General features: G+C 42.0%; 1 protein-coding gene across 1 annotated transcript in view; it reads right to left on the bottom strand.

The window, feature by feature from the left end:
• Positions 1 to 17,387, bottom strand: part of LAMA3 (laminin subunit alpha 3) — a 331,820-nt gene that overhangs the window by 168,715 nt on the left and 145,718 nt on the right. Inside the window, exons 13-14 of the mRNA XM_075584995.1 lie at positions 9,337 to 9,471; positions 2,507 to 2,641 (exon numbers count right to left, since the gene is read on the bottom strand). Of these exons, the coding sequence (XP_075441110.1) occupies positions 2,507 to 2,641; positions 9,337 to 9,471 (270 nt within the window). The remainder of the gene's footprint in view (positions 1 to 2,506; positions 2,642 to 9,336; positions 9,472 to 17,387) is intronic.

Below are 17,387 nucleotides of genomic sequence, written 5' to 3' on the forward strand. Positions count from 1 at the left end.
AGACACGTGTGTATGGAAATAAAAAAAAACAGAAGGGCTATATACTAACAGTAGGGTGACAAGACGTCCCTGTTTAGTTGGGACAGTCCTGGATTTTAAGCGACTGTCACATCAGTTTTTTAAATGTCCTGGTTTTGCAGAGTGGAGCAGGGGCTGCAGCGCACAAATTCTCCTCTGGTCTTTAGGTGGCGCTGTGCAACTCCTGCTCTCCTGGCTGCAGTGCGGCGAGTGTCCAACTGGGGAGGGGAAGTGTGGCCAACAGAAAACAATAAGGGCAGGGTGAGGGAGGGGAACAGCCATTACATGACAAGGCCATACCATGAAGCAGTAAATTTGATAGGAATCATCATCTGCATAAACAAAGACGTAAGAGGTCATACACTGTAAGATCGCAAAGTAAGTTTGATAAGACAAAACGCATATAGAGAGAGAGGGATGAATGTATCCATTTCTGTTAAACTCAAACCAAAGGCCCCATGCCACAAGAAATGTAATTCACAAACACATTGTGGAATGCTCAACACATAAGCAAGAAACTATAAGCATGGAAGTGAGAAGAATCCATAAATCTGAGTACCCTTTAGGTATCAGAATAACGAGGCAATCTCACCTATAATCAAATCAACTGGATATATTTTGATCTATTCCATTGGGAAGTAGTGCTGTGTCTTTTTGTTCCTGCTTTTCCACAAGAAATGTATGCTAAAAATAATACCGTATAGTAAACTTTACCATTAACATTACTTCACTAATTTTGCGTTTTATTGAAGAGAGAGTGAGGGGGTTACTTCTTTTCTACGCTCTTGCAACTTCACATTTAGTGGCAGAAAGTATACGTGAGACTAACTTACTAGAATATCTGTCTATCCCTGCAGTCAGTTTATTGAGCAGAAATATCCAAGGATCTAAAAGTATGTTAACATTTGCAATAGTGGCGATTCATTTTTGATATTTTTTCCCCAGTGGTTCCTTTTTGGGGTAAGTCCACCACATCTGGACACAATCATATGTTATCTCTAACTGCCCTGAAATGTCTGTGAAATGAATGTATAACCTCTGTTCACTTAATGTAACCATGTATTATCATCATAACTGTATATCTAGCACTGAAAGGCTACCCTAATGGCTTTGGTCAAATACGACAACGTATTTTGTGTTTACGCTCATTCCAAACAAAACTGTAAATAGATTTTTCAATATCCTTAACCCCTTGAGTGCTACAATGACATATGGCGTATGTCAAGAAAAGTGCGACTGCAATGGCCCTTACGACGAACACTGTACGTCATTACCTTTTGATTGCTTTTTAGGGGCTGTATGCAATCAGCACTCCACGGCAGAGTACAACACTGATGGGGTAGGGCTGCACTTTCCTAATGAACCCAGAACTGATCATGTGATCGCTACAAATAGCGGTCACGTGGTCCGACAGTGCTGGAGAGTCCATGGCCACAGAGGTGGCATAACCCTCTGGCACTGAAGGGATTAATATATGGAGCAGGGACACTAACTGGTAATACTTGAAAAAAATCAATATATGAGGCAAGACATGTATTTTAATAGAGGTTATTCTCCCAGACCAAGAGAGGGGGAAATTCTCCCAGAAACGGGAACAGTACGCTGCACAAAGGAATATTTTACAGATGGTCCCTGTCCAGATAAGCTTACAATCTATGATTTTGGTGCCTGAGGTACAGGGAGATAAAGTGACTTGCCCAAGGTTACAAGGAGCTGACAGCGGTAATTAAAACAGGCTCCCCTGCTTCAATGATGTGTTGTTTACAGAATCAGTGTCTTTACTCACTGAGCCACTCCTTCTCCCTAGCTACACATACTGTATAGTGCCAGCATGCAGTTGCAGCTTCCTATTGGCTGGCATGCTGCAGGAGATTTAAGAACAAGGAAGTGCAGTACCAGCAGTACCATGGAGGTAAGTTTCTCAGGAAGCTGGCAAGGCTGAAATGTATGTGCTTCCCACCTAAGCTATAGGGAAAAAAAAGGAAGGGGGGGGGGGGGCTTTAAAGTGCCTGAAAAGCCTGGTCAGCATAAGATACAAGAACAAAAAACATGGGGACTATAATCGAAATTATACTATATTAAGATATCAAGAACTTTTGAAATAAGAGGATAAGTAGCCTTGTTGTGGTAAAGGCTCTGCCTTCTGCATAGGAAGAATCATTGCAAGACCAGTCGTTCAGGTGGCTCAAGTAGAAATGGCTTAATCTTGCAATGTGTCTTTTAACAAACAATACAATGTAATCTTTCTTAGACAAGAACAGCTTGTCTGAATTATGTATGGGTAATGAGAGTACTGTGGAGATAGTGGGTTCCAATGCACATAAAAAGGTCACTTGTATTAATTAAAATTACAGTCATCAGGGACTGGTGAAATAAACAAAGATTGAATGACTGAATAAGGGTGTGATCATTTCACACCTTAAGAATTAGAGGCCTCTCATCAGTAAACCAGTTAAAGGATGCAGCAGCAACATTTAGTGACACTTACCTGTGCAACTGGGATAACTGTAAAAATCAGGAGCACACTGGTTGCAGCTTAGTCCAGCAAAGTTTGTGCGACAACGGCATTGTCCTCTAGAGCCGCATGCAGGGTCAACAGCACCAAACATATCACAGTCACACTCTGGAGCAAGGAAATAAATAAACACTTGCTTAGGGAACACGCACGATGGTCCTGAAACGCAACTTTTTGTTTTTGCCTTAAATGTTTTTCATTTTGTAATTCGAATTGTGTACAGATATAGTAAGAGTTACTGTCCACGGCGCCGCGGAGGAACAAGCAAAAGTCTGCGGTGGCGGGGACAGTGTCTGCCGCGGGGAGCTGTGGGGTAAGACAGTGTCTGCCACGGGGAGCTGTGGGGTAAGGCAGTGTCTGCCGCGGGGAGCTGTGGGGTAAGGCAGTGTCTGCCGCGGGGAGCTGTGGGGTAAGGCAGTGTCTGCCGCGGGGAGCTGTGGGGTAAGGCAGTGTCTGCCGCGGGGAGCTGTGGGGTAAGGCAGTGTCTGCCGCGGGGAGCTGTGGGGTAAGGCAGTGTCTGCCGCGGGGAGCTGTGGGGTAAGGCAGTGTCTGCCGCGGGGAGCTGTGGGGTAAGGCAGTGTCTGCCGCGGGGAGCTGTGGGGTAAGGCAGTGTCAGCCGCGGGGAGCTGTGGGGTAAGGCAGTGTCTGCCGCGGGGAGCTGTGGGGTAAGGCAGTGTCTGCCGCGGGGAGCTGTGGGGTAAGACAGTGTCTGCCGCGGGGAGCTGTGGGGTAAGGCAGTGTCTGCCGCGGGGAGCTGTGGGGTAAGGCAGTGTCTGCCGCGGGGAGCTGTGGGGTAAGGCAGTGTCTGCCGCGGCGAGCTGTGGGGTAAGGCAGTGTCTGCCGCGGGGAGCTGTGGGGTAAGGAAGTGTCTGCCGCGGGGAGCTGTGGGGTAAGGCAGTGTCTGCCGCGGGGAGCTGTGGGGTAAGGAAGTGTCTGCCGCGGGGAGCTGTGGGGTAAGGCAGTGTCTGCCGCGGGGAGCTGTGGGGTAAGGCAGTGTCTGCCGCGGGGAGCTGTGGGGTAAGGAAGTGTCTGCCGCGGGGAGCTGTGGGGTAAGGCAGTGTCTGCCGCGGGGAGCTGTGGGGTAAGGGGTCCTTGCTTCTGAATGGGAACTCCCGCAGCGTTAATCTTTCGGTGCCGCGACACTAAGTCTTACTACTGTACATCTGTATGTTACTGGTTATTATTTAAAGATCTTGTGATGCCATAATATTGATGGGGTGCAGAGAGCCAATCGTTGTACGCTGTACAATGCAGCAACACAGTGACAAATGGGTTTAATAAGGGGAGTAAGTATAAAAACTGGCAATACAAATAAAACACAAATAACTCAACTGAAAAGGATACGGGGTATTTGTTCCATATATATCGCACCAAAAGATACACATAGCAGAAGGAAACAGTAACTACTGTAGTGCCGACGAGTATTCTAAAACAAATCTGGGGCTATCACCAACAAGACCCTGGTACATGCTGGGTACATGCTGGGTACATGCTGCAACATTTTAGTGACATTTCTGCAGACAGACTAATGGCCCATCGGATTAACAGCGGGGGTCCCTGGCAGTCCCATTCAAACTGAATCATCAAAACAGGTGAAAAGTGCAGGCAAATACGATTTTTATGTATAAATAATTCTTAATAAATACCACAAAAACGTGAGATTTTTGGGGTCAAAATTGTATGCCGTTTTCAGTCAATTTTGCACTGGAAATATCAATACTGGAAATTTTAATGAATAGGTCCCAATGTCTTTAAAAAGGCAGAAAAACAATAATTATGTATATATTGGTTGTCCTGAAGGCTTCGTAGAGAAGATCAGCCATGGGATGCTGACTGGCCATACAGTAAAATGATATTAAGTATATACTGGTTGTCCTGAAGGCTTCGTAGTGAAGATCAGCCTTGGGATACTGACTGGCCGTACAGTAAAATGATAGTTGGACAATGTCCATTGATAAACCATGTGGATAACCCAGTGCCAGATACACTCTGTGTATGCTACATAAGTAAACCAGCTGAGATGAACAATAATAATGGTCATATCTACTAAACAGTGCTACCCCATAAGACACCTTACAGTGATGTAAGACGACGTATAGCAGCCCCTTTACGTGAAAGGGCTGTAAGTGGCTCTATTTACCAAGCAGTGCTGAAAGTGTCTTATGGAGTAAACACTGCTAAGTGAATATGGTCCTTAATGTGCTGTCCCTGCTAAATAGGGCCATGGTGCTTAACGTGAAAATCCAATAGACTTCTCCCTCTCAGTCTCTTGCTTCTATCCCCACCCTGAGGAATCAGGTTGTAAAGACACATTGGGAAACATTTACTAAGTAAAGATACATTAGGCCAGGGGTGCGCAAGATTTTGCAGGGTGGGCACAGCGGTTACCGAGGCGCTCTTTCCCAAGGCATTTCAATGGAACGTCGGGGGATCGCGTGAGGCCTCTGCAACATCCCTTCCCTTTTCTTCAGAGACGCGTCACCATGGTAACGTGACATCACATGACCCCGCAGCGTCGTTTGACACCAAAGACAAGGTAAGGAGGGGGATGGAAGGTGCGAGCAGAGGAGGAGAGCAGGCAGGGGGGAAAGTTTGTGCACCCCTGCCTTAGGTCATATTTACTAGGTGGTGCGATCTCATAAGATACCACCTGGCACAAGAAAACATCTTACAACCCATTTTCATTTTTATTATTTGTGGGGTCAACATATAATGTGTTTAGTAGGCTCTATCATTGAGTAAACCAAGTATAACATCTCTAATCACTGTAGCCAAGGACCACAATGGCACCCCCTTGATCCGCAGGCTTGATGTTTTAATAGCCTGCATTTTCCCCTGGTAAGATTAGAGCTTTGTATGTTACCTTTACACATTTTTGTTGATGATTTCACCATTAAATACCCTAAAGAAACTAGCAATGGATGTGTTATGCAAAACTGTAAAAAGGTTATTTTTATCTGAAAACATTTTGCAGTAGCGTTGTTTCCCTTCGAAGATAGGACGATTTCAAGTCTAAATAATAATTATGCTATAGGTATTTTGTCTACTGTATATACATATATATTCAGCATGTAACTAGTTAAAATAAGGAATATAGTATTCATTTAGAAATTATATTGGGGCAGTTAGAAATAGTTACGTAGTAAAACAATACAATAGAGATCGGTCTTAAAGATTAGGAACAGAGTTAATTCCTATGGTTACTTAGTGACAGAACAAGGGAGTTTTGTAAATAAAAGTAAATATTGCTAAATGAAGAAACATTGTTCTAACGTTGATGATTGACTAAGGATATTTGGCTGACAGTGAGAAAAACAAGTGATTGGTATGATAAGACTGGTTAAGATAAATGTATAAAAGATTGTACCTGGATCTATAGAATCCAGAATCATTTAACATCAGCCAAGCTGAGGATTCTCCACTCTATGACCAAATTCTAGTATATGTATGCCTGAAAACCTGATGTAACTGATTGAAATTATGATGTAAAAGACGTTTTCTATTTGTCTCTGAATAAATTGAGAAAAGAACCATACCGTGGACTATTTGATTTATCACTGAAAGGTGGGACATTTATTTGCACCCATCTAATGAAACAATGTTCACCCTTTAGATTAGGAAACCAAATATTCTAATTATGTGTGTATATAATAATTACATAGTAGTATATAGTTACATAGTAGATGAGGTTGAAAAAGACATACGTCCATCAAGTTCAACCTACAGTATGTTAAATTTAAATGACAGATACTTTATCCTATATTTGTACTTACAGTACTGTCGCGTCCCCTTTTAATCTCCAACATCCCCGAAAAAATTCGGGGATGTTTTCCGACTCTCATGGGCCTTCTCCGCGCGGCCCGAAATTAGCTGATAGTGCTAATAGCGCTAGACAATGAAAGCGCTTAGTGCTAAACAATAGAAATGCCCGCAGGCGCCCAAAACGGCCCCCATCAGCCCGCAACAGCCCGCGATTTGCCCGTGATTTTTAAAATCGCGGGGAAAAGGCCGCAGGAGGCTAAAGGCTGCCGCCACTGTATATTGATCCAGAGGAAAGCAAACAAAAAACCCAGTGAAATATCATCTAATGATATCTCATAAGGGGAAAAATAAATTCCCTACAACTACAATTGGCAATCAGATTACGCCTTGGATCAACATACTTCCCATGTTTACTTATTTGGTATATCCCTGTATACCGTTAGTTTCTAAAAAGATGGCCAACTCTTTTTGAAGATAACTATTGTATCTGCTATCACAGTCTCCATGGGAAATGAATTCCACATTTTAACTGGTGAAATCTCCTTTCCTCCAACCTTAAGGGATGACCCTTTGTACTGCCCCTGGGATGAATAGTTCTTTTTAAAGCTCCTTGTATGTGTTCTAGTATTGTAAACTCCAATGCCTACATGCATTCTGCTTTGCTAAATCAGGGAACATAAAATGACGTTACGTAAATCAGGAATTGACGTTATATTCCCTTAGTTAATGCCATACCACAAAGCTAATGGTATGCATCGGTACTACAACTTATTAGAATTGGTTTAACGCCACATGGCGTTAACATTGCGTTATCTTCCAATAATGTGGCATTCTGTTGACGTTACTCCTATCCAGACCCTGAAATAAGGATTTTGCTAGAGGAAATGGGAATTGCGCTATGTTATTTAAATCATGCCTTTGGCATTATACTCATCAAGAAACTGCAAAAGCTCTATTTCAGAATATAGATGGGAGTAACAACATGTTTAGTTATGACTTAAATAATCTAACGCGTTAACCTTAATGGACTTTAGTGAGGAGGAGATATTACAATGCATCATTTGCATCTCATTATCACCAACGTCCATTATAGTTTACACTAAGCTCTTTATGGGAGAAAACATGGTCTAACGTCACATTATTATCAATAAAGTGTTACTATTAACAAGAAGTTAACTTACAGTACATGCATCTACAGTAGGCCTAAGGAGTAATGACATACTGTATGCCTAAATATTGGAATGTACTGTATTTACAACACTAAGTATATATATATATATCAAAAAATAAAAAAATAAATAGATGATACCGTTCTGTGGCCACGGTATCATCTATTTATTTTTTTATTTTTTTGATTATTGAAGCTCGGCTAACACGGTACTGATACCTCTACATATATATATATATATATATATATATATATATATATATATATATATATATATATATATATAAACTGAAAGTGTTGTTTGTGAGTCCCTGTAGACAATTTGATTGGTCCGTCGCATGCCCTCCCATGGCTCTCATTGGCCGGTGTGTCTCTCTCCCCCCGTGCTCTCATTGGCCGGTGTGCTCTAACCCACTCACACCACACAGGAGCTGTCTGGAGCTATGGGAGGGAGGCAAGTCTGGATGGCAGCCGTTAGCTCTCCTCTTCTCCCCCCCATGCCCGTATCGCAGGCTGCCCCCCCCCCCCAGCACCGCCACCCTCCCATGACCGTACCCACCCCATTACCGCCAGGCCCCCCCCACATCGCCACCAGCCAACCCGCCAGCTAACCCCCCCGCAGTACTGCCACCCCCCCCCCCCCGTATCGCCGCCGGCCATCCAGCCAGCTAACCCCCCCCCCCCCGCAGTACTGGGTCCCCGCATTGCGGCCGGAAGTCCTGCCAGCTACCGCGCCCCCCCCCGCCGGGCACCCCCCCCATCGCCCCCAGCCGCATCGGCCCAGTGTCTCAGGGGCACCTCTCACTCTCCTCACTCGCTCCTGCCCGCCTGCTGCCTCTTCCGCTGCCAATCACACGAATCGGCTGCCGTGCACCCTCCCCCCCTCACCTGCCGATCCCCCCCCTCACCTGCCAATACCCCCCCTTCAGCTGCTGAACACTGCCCCCCCCCTCAGCTGCCTAACACCCCCCTCAGCTGCCAAACACCCCCCCTCAGCTACCAAATACCCCCCTCAGCTGCCAAACACCCCCCTTCAGCTGCCAACACCCCCCTCAGCTGCCAAACATCCCCCTCAGCTGCCATAAACCCCCCCAAAGCTGCCAAACACCCCCCGATCAGCCACCCACCCAGTCACTAACCCATCCAGTCACTAACCCTAACTAACCCACCCACTAACTAAGTCACTAAACTCACTAACCCACCCACTAACCCACCCACATTTGGGCAGCTGACCAAGATGTAACTAGAAATACATATGCAAGTTTGATTTAAAAGGACAAATTTAAACCCAAATCCTTTATACGTAATGGAGTTTCACACTATCAATGAAAATTTTTAAAAACTGACAAAACAAAGTAAAACCATTGTTACATTTACATTAAGCTCTAGGCAATACATTCAGAGATTTGATGGTTCAAAGATATTTACAAATGTACTACACGTTATAACCCCGGTTGACGCGAAATTCCGCATGAAATACCAAGTTAATAATAATAATAATAATAGCATGTTCTTGTATAGCGCTGCTAGTTTTACGTAGCGCTTTACAAAGACATTTTGCAGGCACAGGTCCCTGCCCCGTGAAGCTTACAATCTATGCTGTTGGTGCCTGAGACACAGGGAGATAAACTGACTTGCCCAAAGTCACAAGGAGCCGACACCAGGAATTGAACCAGGCTCGAACTCAGTGCCAGAGTCAGTTTTTTACTCACTGAGCCGCTCCTTCAGCCCAACCAAGTTAAGTAACGTGTGCACTATGTCCTTAACGATTGTTTTTAATAGCGCTAAAGTTAAACAGCGCGCCAGCATTAACGCAAAGCCTCGGGTTTATGGGTGGAATAAAGGCTGTTATATCTGTACATTGGACTCCTACCTTCACATCTCGGAAATGAATGGTAACCGGGACGGCACTGGTCACACTGCGCCCCTTCAGCCCTAAAGTGGCACAGGCACTTTCCAACAGGATCACACACCTCAGCGACTACACCAGCGGGATTGCAATGACATTCTACACAAGAGAAGGAAACGTCACAGGCGTTTCCGCATGAAATGAGCCGTAGTGACACTAAAAACAGATCATCATGATATGAAATTAACAGGAAAAACTATTACAAATGAATAATGCATGTCATGCTGAAATGTAGTGATGATTATAGTGGGACTACAATCGTGAAAGTGGAGCCCAAGACACTTCTAGGAGAACTAGATTCTAATCACTGAAACATACTATAAAATGCTACTCATCGCTCTACATTTCAACCACTGAGTTTCCAGCGCAGCCAGCTAACAGTTTCTGAAATGTGAAATTATTTTCTTGATGATACTGTACCAGCAAAATATTTACTGAATGTATATTATGTCTGCATAATATTTACGCAATCATTTTTGTTTGTCAGATGAATTGTATTCATTTTGCCAACCCAAGGTGAGGCTAGAAATACCTGAGGAATGAAAAGAGAGCAACAAGGACAGGTACAGTAGAAGGGCAATGTTATAATACTGTAGATAATACATTAGATGGATATATTCTACAATTTGTAATAGAGTTACTGTTACAAACAGAGATGGGGAAGATATTCACACACAATTGCAAAAATGAACACATTTTTGACGTTTTCTACTCTATCGTCTGGATTAATTTCATTCAAATAAATGGCTTCCATTGGACGTTGCAATATTTGACATTGTTTTCTGGGGGTTTTGCAGACTCTTGCTAACACTTGCTGAAAAGAGGAAAAATTGTGAAGTGAGCGTCAGCGACAAAAATATTTTGTTTCTTAAAGATATATTCCTTTCTCATAGTTTCTCCATGACAGCATCACTATTGGGATTTGACTGGTGGTGGTTTGCGAAGGCATTCATGAGGTGTCTACAAGGAGTCCGCCTCCACAAATATGGAATGGTGGATCCCTAGCAGTATAGTTCCTGAGCCTGTGGGGGAACGTAGCTCTTAGTAAGGCCTCAAACTGCACCTTAACATGGGTTGTATAGCTGTCACTGACAGCAGGAGCTTCCAAAGTCGCTCACCACAATGCTTTGCATCCAAGAGCTTGTGGGGCATGACTTTGGAAGATCACGCAATAATTGACCCACACTGTCTGCACACACTGAGGTCCAGTTTGGGACCATGTGTGTTCTCCCCACAAGTCAGGACACAATACTGCCTGGGATCCGTCATAAAGGTTTGTTAGCAATAGCCTGAGTGGGCAATAAGGTTTTCTAATTAGGAGTTCACAGAACAAATATTTTCTAGCAGGGGAAGTCCAATGTAAAAAAGGTTGTAAACTCCTGCTATAGAATATAAGATCACATCCAGCTGGAGGTAGGAGACAGGTCAGCTGACTTCAAATAAGCGTACCCTCTCTCCTATTCCTCAGTTGCCCCTCTAGCCACACTTTTCAGAAGAACACATAGAAAAGAGGGAAATATAAAATAGACAGATACTAACCAGAAGCATAAAAAAGGAACAGATTATAGAGATACAGGAACCAATGATGCACTGTTTTGGAGAGACTAGAAGCAAAGCATTTAAATAACTGAGACATTATATTGTGCCTCGCACTTTCCGTGACAGTGCATCACAATAGAGATGTCCACAAGCAGTCCCAGAGAAGAATAGTTATTTAACAACTGCTTGGTGGACCACCCTCCAAAAACTAGCTTCAAAGTATGTAGTGTGCTCTTCAGCTTATTCTTCAGATTCAGGCAAAACAAAGATATCACCATTTCCTGATTAAAATGAAAACTTGACATAAGCATCGTGCAAAAGGCCGAAATAGTTCTCAGGACAATAGTCCTGAGTGTAATCCTGGTGTAAAATAAAACACGGAGGATCACAAAGTAATGCTCTTAGTTCACCGAGTCTTCTAGCTGACATAATCAATGTTAACATTTTTCAAAGCATTTTCATAAGCACTGTATCCAATGGCTCAAACTGAGCTCACTCCAGTGGTTTTACCAGATTTAGATCTCAAGATGGAACTTGATATGTGGCAGGGTCTCTTCCCTTTCTAAAGGCTTTGCTGGAAAAGCCTATCTTTAGCTACTGAGTCCAGTGGGGAGCTGATTCATCTGCAGCCTGAAGCAATTCATCAGTTTTCATCTGGTTCATCAGCAGACTGCAGGGATCTCTGATCGCGGAAGCTTCGTACACCTGGAGTGCACAAAAGGGACCACGCTGATAAAAACAGTCAGACCCCAAGGGCTGTTGGGGAGGGTACCCTGCTCTTGGACTTTCTTTCCCCTATACTGGCAGGAAGAAGTTGGGGGACCCACACTGAACTAATGGTGTTATGGTCGGTAAGGGGCTTAGCACACCAACCCACAGATAAGGACTAAGGTCTGGTGTTAATCAGCGCTCCACACTGAGCTAGGTAAGTTTCTTTTGACGGCTCCTTTTTGTTTCCTGACACATACTGCATTTTTGTTGTTAAAAACCTAGGTTAATAAAAAGCCTATATGTTGTTTTGCCCCTAAATCCGTCTCCTGTTTTAAACCTCTGCACACATCTCCTACAGGATCCTTAACTCTTATTCTCATCCTCTTTTGCTGCCTTAATTAGTTGCTTGTAGATATTGGCTTCCTGCAATGAGTTTCCTCAGTCGAACAACCTAGGCCGATACTGTATATGGATGTTTAAGGTATTTTGACTTAAACCTTTGTCAAAGAACCTTGCTGAACAAAATATACGATGTCTGTAATTGAAACCTTTTCTTAAATACCTCTTCTTTTATATCACCTGCTAAAGTTCCTCCATACTCGGCAACATATCTTAGAAGTTAACCGTTTTCTTGCCTATAGAAATGTCTGTGTGACTCTGAATCAGGGATGGCCAAATCCAGTCCCGAAGAGCCACCAACAGGTCAGGTTTTAAGGATATCCCTGCTTCAGCACAGGTGGCTCATTCCTTGACTGGGTCACTGATTGAGCCACCTGTGCCGAAGCAGGGATATCTTCAAAACCTGACCTGTTGGTGGTCCTTGAGGACAGGAGTTGGCCACCTTGGTCTAGATGAAAAACCTATTTCACTTAGATACTTCATATAACCTCCATGATGTAAGACATAACATTATTAGGTTTGGGTGTAACTGGTCCTGCTATAAGTCATCTGGAATCATAGGAAGATGCCATTGATGGTCCTTTGACCATCTCAGTATCAATGTGAACCAAATCTGCTCTGCTGGAGCTATCAGAAAACTATTCTTATTCTTGTGATTTGATCTTATTGACAATCCTCTTAATCAATTATTTATTTATAAAATGTATTACCAGGAAATAATACATTGAGTTACCGCTAGTATTCAAGTATGTCCTGGGAACGAGGGAAAAATATATAGCATGGGAAAATCCAAAGATATGACTAAAGTGTCCACGAATGCTGATATGGGGTCTCTGTTTCTGGCACAGATGACCTGTAAGTTGTGGTTGAACCCTGATGCTATCTGGTCCTTTAAAGGTTGCCCCAGTGGATAGGAGAGTTAACCAAGCACATAATGTAGTATCTTAAATAGATATACCTATGCTGCTCTTCTTTCTACTTTGCCATATGCTGTTAAACCTTTGACCTTGTTTAGTAGCTATAAAAAATATAATAAAGTTAATGCCTGGTAAGGAGCTGACACTCACTAGGATATTCTGATTCTGTTGACCTCTTTCCTAGTTTGTGTTGATGTGCTTCAATAGAACACTGGAATGTGAAAACCACAAAGGTAAGGCTCGCATAGAGATGGGAGGCTGGTGACTCAAGGTCAACATGGGTAATATAATATGTGTGTGTGTGTGTGTATATATATATATATATATATATATATATATATATATCAACTGTAAATATTACTGTATGTTCATTTGCATGTCTTAGACAGGTCTGCAACCCTGTCTTTCCCCATTGTCACCCAGCATACAGCGCTTCCACTGCAGCAAGGGATTCTGGGAAATGACATGCAAATGAGCACTCAGTGCCACCTTTTGTCTCAAGCTCGTATTACACAAGCCAATCCTCAAGCCACTGCATGCTGTTTTAAACACAGCTTTTAAACAGAGGCTGGGATGAGATGCAAAGCCATTAGACCTACTCACATACATGTTTCAACCTTGATGGGTATCATCAGTGTGAGGCTGGTCTTAATGGCTTGCAGGTTTGAGACTAGATTAGGTAATCACCACTGTCATAATGTAATCACACACATATATATATATATATATATATATATATATATATATATATATATATATATATATATATATATATATATATATACAATGTGCATATATATGTAAAATCTGAGAAATTTGGAGACAGTGCAATAACAGACCAATTATTTCAGAACTGGAAGAATCCAGTTTTGATAGAAGGTACCAGGATTGACCTCTAATTTTTAATGAAAATATTAATATTGCTTAGGGTGTGAGGCCTATCTGCATGACTAATCACGTAGCCATGAATAGTGTATTTCATTTATGCAAGTTTAATTTGTTTTCATACATCTTTTTTTATAACTGTTTTTGCATCCAGCTGTGATCCTGTGCTTTTAGTGCATTAATACAGTTTTATACCGAGAAGAACTTTCCTAACACAAAATGGGACTAGTTTTCAGATGTTTTGTGGACTTTTATGAGAGAACGTTTTTTCCTGATTCATTTCGAAAAAAACAGTTGCGCTTAACAGGGGTTTATTCATAGTCTTACAACCTATTTAGATCATCCTCTTGAGGGTTTTTGATTGGACCATTTGGGATCAACCTTTCCCACCACGTTAATAAACAGAAGAAAAATAACGAATGTTTTTATCATCAAGCTTTTAATCACATTACTGTTGACTTACTCCTTCCACCAATACCAAACCCCTAGAGGACTGGGTGTGTTGGCATCCAGATTGGCAATTGATTCATTATTGCTAATAGACAGGCGTAAAATATATCCAACAGGCCCCACTTTTACACTAACTTGCGAAAAATCTCAGGATTAGGGGATCATTTTCTGGATCTAATTTGTTTATGCTCCTATAATCTGCTACAGTGTTCTCTTTTCCTGGTATGTGTTTTGCTGAAATTATTGAAACATACTGTACTGTAACGTTATCCCCATTATAATATCCTGGATACCTCTCTCCCCTCCAGGAGTCACTTTATGGCAATTTATGTACAGTATGCCCTTACTGTAGCATTGTCAGGCTGAATTCTTAGTGCTGAACTAGCTACCTAGTTTCCAAACAGAGTATTAGTCTTGAATATTGCTCTTAATTCTATTACATTTATGCTTCATGTTGATTATTTTAAATCTCAAGGTGCCTTCTATTAAAAAAAAAATCTCATATTATAATTTTTTATTTGTAAAGTGCCAACATATTCCACAGCACGTTACAATGTGGTTACAGAGTGATATAAATTACATAAATAGAATGACACATCAAATACTGTAAGCGCAAACAGATACAAAAGGTAATGAGAGCCCTGCTCATGGGATCTTATAATCTAGAAGGGACAGAGTATGCCCCAGGGTGGAGTATGGTCCAGCTGCACAATTGATCCTATTAAGGTTTGGAGGTGTTAACGTGGAGTTTAGTCCAGTCACACAGCTGGTCCCAATAGAGTTGGAGGGACAGTGGATGGTGGATGTGAGGGGTATGCCAGATAGGCTTCCTTGAAAAGGTGAGATTTCAGGGAGTTTTTAAATGTCTGAATGCTGGGGGAGAGTACAGTATGATGGTGCGTGGTAGGACATACACAGAGAGGGGGTAGCACGGGAGAAGTATTGCAGGCGTGAGAGGAGGTAAAGGCGGATGTCATGGGCAGAATGTAGAGGGCATTTAGGGATATATTTTGGGATGAGGGCTGAGCTCTAAGGGGGGCAGCATTGTTGAGAGCTTTTTCAGAACGAGGGTTTTAAATTACATTCTAGAGGATATGGAAAGCCAGTGCATGGATTTACATACTGGCACAGCAGAAGTGGAGCAGTGAGTGAGATAGATGAGCCTGGAAGTACATTTATCACTGGTATAAATGACTCCATCTTGAAATGCCTAGTGGTGATATACTGTATATCCATTGAGATCTTCTGAGTCCAATAACAGACACAATGTTCCTTTCTTTTCGGGACATTAAGAGATTGGATTAAAAGGCCCAACCCTGCTGTACCTTGAATGACCTGGAGACATGAAAAGGTTGTCAACATGATTTTCAATAACTGGCAAATTTCTCTCTGTTCTTGAGACAGATCCCTCTCACTGCTCTTGGTCATAATTGCCTCAAGCTGTCAATGAGTAGACCAGCAGAAAAAGGACAAAAACGTGTTTTCTGGTAACAAATCCAACAACCATACTTCTCTTCTAGATGCAACAGGAAATGTGGATGACCTTGCAAGTCTAATAATGTCAATGAAGGCATCCCTCCAAAAATACAACGTTTCTGAAATAAATAGCAGACTTTCATAATCTTTTATTTGGATTCAGTAGATTCTTGATTTGTACACCAAATCTTCACGGTACTGTGCGTGATAGACAAGTTGTTCCAATCACTGGCCGTACTAATGGTGGTGAATACCGGTTCCAGTACGCTTTCAATCCTCTTTTCTATGATATCCGTAAAGGATCAAGGAGGAGCACACAAATCCTGGTTAGCCTGGCTCTGGCTGCATCTACCATAGGCACCGATTCCCAGCCACCTCTAGCCTGATCCTTGAAGGGATAGATGTTCTGGAATCTTTTAAGAATATTATTTCTTCCTTTCTGGGTTTCGTTCATTCATTGTTAATAAAATCTGAAATCCTTCTATGTACCAGGAATGTTCTGGATTTCTTCTACAACTTGTGAAAGGTACAGTATGGACATTTTATTTTTCAATTCCAAGAGTTGAAAATATTTCTTTAATCAGTTTGTTGAGCAGGTGACAATATCCTGCAGATATATATGGAATACAAATATGTCTCAAAACTATGATATAAACACAGCCTTATTACTTATTGTACCCTTCTCTTGATGACTTGGCCTTTTCATAGCCTCTCCAGCCTGGACATTTCATTCAATAACATTGAAAAAAAAATGTCATACGTGGCTTAACATTCTGGTAAAGAAATATATTTGAAGGGAGTGTTAAAAGAAAACATCATACTAACTCATTCCATGCTGCCGCCTTTTTTTTTTTTAGATCCTATTATCAGCATTACATTGTAAAGAAAAACAGAATAGCTTTTTTAGTTCCTTTTCTTATGCATGAAACTATTGGTTGACTTTTGGTATGTACACAGGTGACATACTGTACAGTGTCGGAAAATGTTGCAGGGAGGTAGCAGCTGATTGATAAGCCTCTCTCTTGTTGTTGCACTTGGTTTTCCAAAGGTGGTGAAGGACAGACATTGATTGACAAGTCAGCTCCAGGACATAAAAACATACTAGTCTAATTACTCACCAGCAACTTCCCAACCAAAATATTCAAAGCCACTTTAATAGTTTTATTACTGCAATTTGCCTTTCCTGTGATCACAAATGATACTACTTTATCCGTTTCAATAAGGATGAAAGGCTTTTTAAACTGGCACGGTTATGAAAAAACTATGACTAAAGGTTCAACGATAACAGGTAGATGTAAAAACTTTCCCCTGATGGGCCATTTCTCCTCCAGTACAAACAGATAGATAGCCAGGGCAATTATCAGAATAAGTATGCTCAATACTTATAGACTTCATTGCTTTCAGAAGTCTGGCTACCCATAATACCCGTCTGTTAGGTGACAGGCGGAAAACCATCCCACATTCTAGTTGTCATTTTAGATGCAAAGAATTCTATTTAGGTCACAAGTTGTGACTCCTTACATAGGAATATAGGGGAGTTCATTATACATCCAACCTGTTTATGAGAATTTTAGATGTCACCTTTTTACAAGACATTATTTTAAATTTCTAGCAATCATATTGGTTCTGGATAAATGT

Source organism: Ascaphus truei, chromosome 2 (assembly GCF_040206685.1).
Source record: "Ascaphus truei isolate aAscTru1 chromosome 2, aAscTru1.hap1, whole genome shotgun sequence".
NCBI classification, from domain to species: domain Eukaryota; kingdom Metazoa; phylum Chordata; class Amphibia; order Anura; family Ascaphidae; genus Ascaphus; species Ascaphus truei.